The sequence below is a fragment of the Buteo buteo genome, chromosome 9, assembly GCF_964188355.1.
Source record: "Buteo buteo chromosome 9, bButBut1.hap1.1, whole genome shotgun sequence".
NCBI classification, from domain to species: Eukaryota; Metazoa; Chordata; class Aves; order Accipitriformes; family Accipitridae; genus Buteo; species Buteo buteo.
The window spans coordinates 8390985-8399815 of NC_134179.1; the positions used below are offsets into that span (position 1 = coordinate 8390985).

The window sequence follows — 8831 nt, forward strand, 5'->3', positions numbered from 1 at the left end:
CCACAAATTGACCCTGCCAATAGCAAACAAAGGGCCATCCACCTCTTGAAGGAACATTTATTACTTCTACACAGAAATCCTCTGCAAAACCGTAAGTTAGAACTATACAGGAAAAATACATATGTACAATTATGAAACGAAAGAAAACAATTGACTGTGGCCAGGCCACGGACCCGCACCGTATCTTTCTTCACTCAAGGGCAGTGGAGCCACAACAGCAGAATAAACCTCTGTGGCCCAGTGTAAACAGTAGTAACGAGTCTTAGGATAAATTTCACAACAAAGGGGATAAAAGAGTATCTTGGGAGATAATGAAGCATGTTTTGGGGATACACAGTCTCTGCTGTGGGGGAAGAGAACTCTGGGAGAGGCCAGCCAGGGAAGAGAGAGGTCCTGCTCTTCGGAGAAAGGAGTCTGTACAACCAGCAAGGCTTTTTCTATGATCCAGGTCCAAAGGGTCCGGCTTTCTCTGCCACCTCCAGAGCAAGTTTCAAGTTCTGATCAAACAACTCGCATCTGAAACAGTCAGAAAAGCAGAGGGGGATGACTTTACCTGCGGAACCAGCTAAGGAAGGTGGGATCTCCACATCCTTTGGCTCTGCATCCTCCAGGGAGAGATTCTGTAAGTCAGGAGATGGCAGGCTGACTGCTGTCAAACTTTGGCCTGGCTGTTCCCAGGGTGTCGTGATTAACTCTATCCCAGCCAAAACCAGCACACACGGTTACGTTAGGACAGCGGCAATCGTACCAAGGAATAGCACTCCCACTTCCCCAGCAGAACAGCGCTGGAAAACACACAGGTCAGCGTCCTGTCCCTGCAGCAGTGTGCTGTGTCTTCTCTCAACCTCTGGCTCTGCTTTGCCACTTACCTTAAGAGCAGTCAGTGTTTGTTACTGCATGTGCAGAAAGTGGGGAGGGGCTGCAGTCATGTTATTAAAAGTAGGCTTTTCCTACCTGATGGGCATCTCCAAGGAGTAGAAAGGATTCTTCAGAGCGAAGTCAGAGTAAATCTCGTAGATCTTGCGGAGAAGGGAGTCGATCCCCGCCTGCCTCGGGTCAGCAAGAACCACGAATTTGATCCCTGGAGCCATGGTGACAGGAGGGTGAGGAAGGCTGAGCTCTGGGACAGCCCCAGCAAAGCAGAGCGGTGCCGGGTGTCCAGGGCCAGACGGTACCTGTCAGTGTCTGGAAGCAGTGCAGCTTGAAGGTGTCGGTCTCCAACATCTCGATCCCGGAGCTCCCGACCTCGGGGGACAGCTGCGACCCGATGGCAAACAGCCTGCGGGGAGAGGGCTCTCAGCGCCCCCCACCTCCTCCGCCGCCCCCGCCCCCCGCTTCCCGTCGCGTCCCGCCCCGGCTCACGAGTGGAACATGGAGGCCAGCATCAGCTTCTCGTTGGAGGAGAGGCGGTGGCGGCCGAAGCGGATGGACACCGGGTAGTTGGCGGGGTTGCCCAGGAACTCGAGCACGTCCTTCCCGTCCGCCGTGAAGCGCCCGTTGACCTCGGCGCCGTTGATGGCCAGCACGGCGTGGCCCACTGCGGGGACAGCGCGGCGTCGGTCGGTCGGTCCGGCCCGGCCCGGCCCGGCCCGCCGCACCCCGCCCGCCGCCTTACCGCGGATGCCGTCGCGCTGCCCGAAGGCGACGACGACGCGCTCGTCGTGTGGGCGCAGGACGAGGTCGAGCGGGAAGCTGAACGTCTTCTCGGTGTCGGCGCGGGGCGCGTAGTGGTCCAGCTGGTAGATGAGGCCGCCCGCCTTGTTCACCACGTAGACGCTGAAGATCGCCATGGCGCCGGCCGCCCTGACCCGGAAGTGGCGTCACGCCGTGCCCCGGAAGCCGCCCGAGAGCACGGGGCTTCCCCACGCCTCGCGCCCGCTGCTTCCTTTCTCGGCCGACATCTTGGGGGAGCAGCAGCCGCCGCAGCATGGTGAGCGGGGCACCGCCGGCCGGGCTGGACGGCGGGGCTCGGGGGGGTGGGCGGACCCGCCGGGTGGCGGGAGCGGCTCCGCCGGGTGGCGGGAGCGGCTCCCTGAGGGCGGGAGGACCCTGCGGAGTGCCCGGGGGGGGGTCCCTCCCCGCTCCCCGCCGCTGCGCTGACCGTCCCATCCTTCCCCCCCGCCCCGCAGCCGCCCAAAGACGACAAGAAGAAGAAGGACGCGGGCAAGTCCGCCAAAAAGGACAAGGACCCGGTCAACAAGTCCGGCGGCAAAGCCAAGAAGAAGGTAGGAGCCGGCGGAGCCTGCGCCAACGTGCCTGCTGAGGCGGCCTCGCTGGCGGCAGGCCCCAAGCCGCGGCCCCGGCCCCGGAGCCTGCCGTGAAAACCCGGAGCTGGGGCGCGGTGGATGGCGGCCGGGCGCACACGCTGAGCAGAGCAAAGGGGTGCGGGACCCCGGTAGCTCAGAGGAGACTGTTGGGCTCCCCAGGTGTGCGGCGTGGCCAGACCTAAAGAGCGGGGGTCGGGCTCGGGTGGGTGCAATACTGTTGTTAGAGGGGCTGTTTCTTCATCTGGCAGCAAGTTGCACATGATGGTGTTAAATCTGAGTAACCAAAGGCTTTGCTCCCTTTATTTGGAGATAGTGTAGGTATTATCTGCAATACGTATGTTTACAAAGACAGTTTGGGGCACCTCATTAGTCCTTTAATCAGGGATGTGACAGGGAGACGTTGAATGGTGCAGTTCTTGGGGCATCCTAAAGCTCAATCTTTTGTCATTGCTTAGAAGATGGCTTAGTGGATTGGGGTTTTTTTCTCTTTTCAAGTAGAAGTGGTCCAAGGGGAAAGTGAGGGACAAGTTGAACAACCTTGTCCTGTTTGACAAGGCTACCTACGACAAACTCTGCAAAGAAGTGCCCAACTACAAGCTCATCACACCTGCAGTTGTCTCAGAGAGACTGAAGATTCGAGGTTCTCTGGCTAGGGCTGCCCTCCAGGAGCTGCTCAGCAAAGGTAAGCGCTCAGAACTGGGGAAGAACAGAAAGCTGCTTGAATTCGATGTTTTCTTCTCCTTGCTTGCCTAGACAACTTCTTGCGGTGTGTGAAGTACTCAAATTGGCGTGGTTTTGATGAGCCACTGCCTTAGCCTGCATTTCAGAAGCATTCCAAAGCAAGGAGTAGAGGCTCCATTGCATTCAGTGGCATTGCTACAAGAAGATACTACTAGAAGTACAGTCTGTGACATAACTGCTGCCACACCTGAACAAAAGCTTTGTATAAGCATGTGTAGTATTGGGTACCCTGGTGTTTCCGATCGCACATTGTCTGGTCTGCCACTCTAGAAGGGCACACAACATCCCCAGTGTCCTCCAGTACTCACATAATTTCTTTTCATAGGTTTGATAAAGCTGGTGTCCAAGCACCGAGCCCAAGTGATCTACACTAGAAACACAAAAGGTGGAGATGCACCTGCCGCAGGGGAGGATGCATAGAGAGGTGAGGCAGCAGGCTCTGTGAAGGAGCGAGGTTGTGCTTTGTCAGGAGCTAAAAAATGGCTACACGCTGTATAAGGGACAACTCCCACGTTGCTTTGGATGGGCTTCAGAGGACGTCGCTTGCACTGCAAGCGGCGTTCTGGGTGGTGTTACTGGAAACACCAGCTCTGCAGATTTAGAGTGATTTGCAATTTTGCCGCTGTTGCCCCTCGGAGGAGGAAAGCTGTGTGTGCTCTCCAGTCTCTGAGGGCTGCAGGGTATGTGGGCAAGTGTCCTTCCTGCTGTCGCAGGGCACCATGACCAAGTGTTCTTGTTGGAACAGAGCTTTCAGACTGTTTGACTTCTGTTAGCATCTTTGACCTCATTGTCTGATTTGGGACTTCTTGCTTTGCAGGTTCACCAGTGACCTCGTCAACAATGTGTCTTGTGTAGATGCACACAATAAAATTATTGAAATAACTTTTCCTTCTTTTTCAAGAATGTGTACGTTGCATTATTGCTAACGGATTCTGGCACGCATCATGATTGTCTTTCTCTACCAGCCCATTTTTGTATTTATACAGTGTTACAGATGTATCGTGAATGTGCTTTTGTATTGCGAAAAGGGAAGGAACTTTTGTGTCGCCTGCAGCAGCCAGTGATGTTAAACTACATTCAGTTCTAGGATGAGGAAAATCAAAGCCCATTTCTTGCATCATAGGTAGGGAAGGTGCTAGTGGGGTCTTTTCATTCTTTATTTAAACTCCCACTAATCAAGCTGTGCCCACTGACCTCTGTGTACAAGGCAACAGCATCTGTCAGGTCAGCGTTGGGTGGAGGAGTGTAGGTACACAGCTGTAAATAAGGCTGTAAGTATTTTATTTAAATTAAAAGTAAGAACTGCTCACAGCAAAGGTCTTTAAGGCCTCCTTTCTTCTACTGAGGACTAATTAGTCATCCTTTAGGTGAGGCAGAAGGACTGAAAGTAATATAAAATAGAACGAAAACGTTAAGCGTGTGGCATATGTTGCCCCCAGAGGAGGCTCTGCACCTGAAACAAGTTTTGGTTGGTCTAACATTTGAAAAAAAAAAAAAGTATTTCTTCAATGGGATCTCATGCTACATGTCAGTGTAGGACACTGGCAGCACATGCTGTATAAGCTAGGCCTTCTGATTATGAAGATATGGCAAGATCTGCCTTTGTGTAGCTTAAGACTTCAGAAATCAATGCCTGGATTTACGCTGCGGACCTGCTGCAACAGCCCCTGGCAGAGTAGCTTTCAGTAATGGTGCTCAACTCGGTACTATGCTGTGGTCACCCTGCCTTCCAGGGGACCGAACACATCTAGATGTATGTATTAAATAAGAGTGCTAAACTTGGCAGCAGCAGCAGCACTGACAAAGCTGCAGCTACCTACAGTCCACCTTTCTGCAATGGTTGGAGTTTGGTTTCCTCGGTGCTCCTCTTCTGATCATCTTTTCCTCTTCTTTTCCCCCGATTCAGTTCTAAACTGATGCCTGAAAGAGAGCATAAAAGTCAGAATGCAACAGCCTTTAGAAAGAGGTAATGAACGCTGCCTCATCTAACACATAAGATAGTGCCGTGCATAGTGTTTTAGAACAGAAGCTCACTCTCAACTTGGTGAGCTGGCGCAGTCTCTTCAGCTAGCTGACACAGATTTCTAGCATATTAAAAGGTGCCAGTGGGACAGCACATGGGTCTGAAAGGTGAGCCGAGCTCAAGGAGGCAGACACCTTTGCATGCATGGCCTCTACAGCCACAGCCATGCTTCACCTCAAGTCATGTGTGTGCTGCTCTGGGACGAGCATAACGCTCTGCCCGGACTGAACGCTGCGTGCTTGTCGTGGCTTAACCCCAGCCAGCAACTAAACACCATGCAGCTGCTCACTCACTGCCCCCCCCAGTGCGATGGGGGAGAAAATTGGGAAAAGAAGCAAAACCTGTGGGTTGAGATAAGAACAGTTTAATAGAACAGAAAAGAAGAAACTAATAATGATAACACTAATAAAATGACAACGGCAATAATGAAAGGATTGGAATGTACAAATGATGCGCAGTGCAATTGCTCGACACCCAGCTAGTCCCCGAGCGGTGATTCCCCACCCCCCCTTCCCAGTTCCTATACTAAATGGGACGTCCCATGGTATGGAATACCCCGTTGGCCACTTTGGGTCAGGTGCCCTGGCTGTGTCCTGTGCCAACTTCTTGTGCCCCTCCAGCTTTCTTGCTGGCTGGGCTTGAGAAGCTGAAAAATCCTTGACTTTAGTCTAAACACTACTTAGCAACAACTGAAAACATCAGTCAACATTCTTCGCATACTGAACTCAAAACATAGCACTGTACCAGCTACTAGGAAGACAGTTAACTCTATCCCAGCTGAAACCAGGACAGTGGTCTAACTCTTTCATGTGGCAAGACATCTCCTTACGCTTGCTGCTGCCACAAAGCCCGCTCCTCAAGTAGCTTGCATGGAAGGAAGCTGCAAACCCTCCACTCGACATCAGTCCATGCTGCCCTGAAGCCTACCTGGACTGCCACCTCCTGCCGTGATTCCAAACCCGCCCAAAGGAAGGGAGCCAGCTGTCGCCCGTCTGAGAGGTATGGTCAAAATTGGCACCAACGCGCTCTGCTGGGAGCCTTCTCAGCTTCTGCTTCTCCTCTAAACAGATATTTTGTTCAGCATAAGTTTTTCAGTCAAATGGCTTTTGATTCTTTACTGTGGTAAAGTGAATGTAAGGTTAACTGAAATGTATACAAGCTGCTCACTTTGTTTGAGAAATTCCTCGTACGAAGGTCCAATTTGTTGTTTACTTCCACCCTCTTCCTCTTCCTCTGTTAGCCATGGGGGTTTTGCTCCTAGAAGTCATGGGGAAAATGTGTTTAGCCACTGAAGTTATCCTAAGCTCGAGATGGGGGAAAAGCATCCCCTCTGCCGCCATCCCAGCAGCTCGCCCTACTGAAGTAAGCAGTGAAGGAAAAGTAAACTTCGGGCTTTGTGAGAACTGAAAGCTGGCTTGCCTCAGCTACGGCCATGGTAGATCACACCCCAAACCACGCACTCCACACAGCAGCAGTGCCAGCAGAGTTTTCACAATACAGAAGTGTTTTCTCCTCCTGTAGTATCTCAAATATTAGCAAAAGAGCAAGCACCTCCTGGTTATGCTCTGACTGCTTCAAAATTGCTTTACGTTATCCCTGTCCCACTTGCAAGCCAAGAGTTTTCAGCAAGGCAGCAGCCAACCGAGTCACGAAGCAGGTGTGATTACCTGTGTGAACATTTCCTTTTCCTTCTGTTTCCTGTTAACAGAAACATAAAACACTAATGAGAAACTGATGCTTTTAAGAGTCTCTAAATAGAACGGTATCGGGTGCATTCCCTTCCAGAATTGAGTTCTGTTACCGAAAGACAGAGGGAGGCTCTTCTCTCCTTTAAGGAGCATTTTGTTTTTGCAGGGCACTTAAAAGAACATTTGCTTAATGAAACACAAGTTAACACCGGATGACCGAAACTCTCGGCTAGTTGCTCACCTGAATCTGCAAAGCTGCCTTTTTTCGTGAGGGAGATTGCAACCCCTTGTTTTGCATTGTAACATGTGCTATACGTAACTTGCAGTTGAATTTAAGTCACGCTCCTCAGCGAGTCACCCCTACCTGGTGGCCGATGAAGGTCAAAGCCTGGCCTGATTCCATCCAGTTTAAGTCAGGTCCCATTTGCATCCCACTCGGGCCAGGCTGCTCTGCACCGTGAGAGAAGTCCCTGGAATAGAGAGGCTGAGAGGTGAGTGACAGTCCAAGCTGGGCAGGCAGCAAGTGTCCAGAGGTTCTGGAGCAGAGTTTGCAGTTGTGTTCGGAGAGCATTGCAGTAAGACGGAAAAGGAGAAAAGTTCTTGGGGCACAATAACGTTAAATGCTTGTATGTTATCGCTGTGCTCGCTCTTTATGGCTGTTAGTGCTTACCTACGAGCGTGTGGACAGGGGAGTAATCTTTCTGCAGCTGCGGTGCTTACTATAGTCTAGATAAAAGTTCGCGATGGATCTGAGCGAGCGCAAGATCCTGGGCATGAGAGCATCAGCTCCAGCAGCAGCAGGCGAGCAAGGCTGTGGCTGTGGCATGGTCTGGCGTTTTGAGCGGGGTGCGGGTTAGCAGCAATTTAAGGGAAAAAAAAAGAAAAAAAATGGTTCTCACCTTTTGGGTCCTGCTGGGGGGCTGCAGACCGAAGGTCCCACGCAAAGCTCTGGCTCCGTTTGAAGCTGAGTACGATTCAGGAAAAAGGGACAGTGTTTCTGGTATCGAGCAGAGCCCCCCCCCCCCAGCCCCCCTCCACCCCGCACCCCGAGCGCACCCGGTGCCGGTGGGAGCGCGCAGCCCCGTCCCCGCTCCCCGCCGGGGCGCAGCCAGGGCAGGATACGGCTCACCGACCTGGAGGGCAGCCTGCACCGTCTCCCGCTGCCTGCGCTCAGCTTCGCGGATGCCGGCCGCCATCTGCGGGGAGGGAGCGGGTGAGGCCGGGGCCGCTGCGGGGCCGGGGCCGGGGCCGGGGCCGGGGCGGTGCCCGCGGTACCTGGCGGATGCGCTCCTCCTCCCGCCGCTGGTGCGCGGCCAGCGCCCGTTCCAGCGCCCGGGCGAAGCGCTCGTACTCCTCGGCCGGCACCAGGAACCGCTCCCGCAGCGCCGCCTCCGCCCTGTTCTCCCGCCAGAACCGCGCCGTCTCCCGGCGGTGCTCGGCCCTGCGGGACACCCGTCAGCCCCGCTCCGCCTCGCCTCGCCTCGCTCCGCCGCTCCCCCCCGGTCGCCTACCCGGCCAGGTGCTGGAGCAGGCCGGCCTGCGGCAGCGCCAGCCCGCCCCGCCGCCCGTCCCGCCGCACGCCGCGCCCGCAGCACAGGCACCAGACGCGCCGATCGTGCTCCGCCGGGTCGTAGGGCCGCACGGCCCCGCCGCCATCGCCCTCCTCGTCCTCCTCCTCCGCCGCAGCCGCCGCCGCCCGTGCCGCCGCCACCTCCTCCTGCAGCCGGGCCAGCGCCTCCCGCAGCCGCCGCCGGTGCGCGGCGCTGTACAGGTGCCGGCGGCCGGAGAAGGAGGTGCGGCGGCAGAGCCCGCAGTAGTGCACCGCCATGGCGGCCCGGCCCGGCCCGGCCCGGCCCCGCAGGGCGCAGGCGCGGCAGGCGGGCGCCGCGGTGACGGGCGCCGGCCCCGGTCCGGCGGGGAGGGGCGGGGCACGGGAGCTGCCCCTCCGGGCCTGAGGGCCCTTAGGCGGCAGCGGGGCGAGCCGCGGGCCCGCCGGGGTCGGCCGTGGGGCTCGGCCCGCAGTCCCACAGCCCCGCTGCAGGAGGTTCAGGCTTGAGGCTCGCCAGAGAAACGCCGGCTTCTCCCTGACGGCCGGCTGGCCTTGCGCTCGGT

The 8831-nt window shown here is 55.5% G+C and overlaps 3 protein-coding genes across 3 annotated transcripts; 1 reads left to right on the plus strand and 2 right to left on the minus strand.

Moving 5' to 3' along the window:
- Window positions 1–43: 43 nt before the first annotated feature.
- On the minus strand, window positions 44–1825 carry TRAPPC4 (trafficking protein particle complex subunit 4). The gene is made up of 5 exons (XM_075035235.1): window positions 1616–1825; window positions 1363–1537; window positions 1176–1279; window positions 955–1081; window positions 44–516 (listed from the first exon to the last, which is right to left on the minus strand). The coding sequence occupies exons 1-5, from the start codon at window positions 1788–1790 to the stop codon at window positions 438–440; spliced, it is 660 nt and encodes a 219-aa protein (XP_074891336.1). The 5' UTR covers window positions 1791–1825; the 3' UTR covers window positions 44–437.
- On the plus strand, window positions 1810–3890 carry RPS25 (ribosomal protein S25). Its single transcript, XM_075035236.1, has 5 exons — window positions 1810–1930; window positions 2130–2225; window positions 2766–2949; window positions 3334–3432; window positions 3826–3890. The coding sequence occupies exons 1-4, from the start codon at window positions 1928–1930 to the stop codon at window positions 3426–3428; spliced, it is 378 nt and encodes a 125-aa protein (XP_074891337.1). The 5' UTR covers window positions 1810–1927; the 3' UTR covers window positions 3429–3432; window positions 3826–3890.
- Window positions 3891–4270: 380 nt separating this feature from the next.
- CENATAC (centrosomal AT-AC splicing factor) lies at window positions 4271–8604 on the minus strand. The gene is made up of 9 exons (XM_075035234.1): window positions 8231–8604; window positions 7995–8160; window positions 7853–7915; window positions 7619–7683; window positions 7084–7189; window positions 6699–6729; window positions 6199–6288; window positions 5959–6091; window positions 4271–4928 (listed from the first exon to the last, which is right to left on the minus strand). The coding sequence occupies exons 1-9, from the start codon at window positions 8545–8547 to the stop codon at window positions 4883–4885; spliced, it is 1017 nt and encodes a 338-aa protein (XP_074891335.1). The 5' UTR covers window positions 8548–8604; the 3' UTR covers window positions 4271–4882.
- Window positions 8605–8831: the final 227 nt, after the last annotated feature.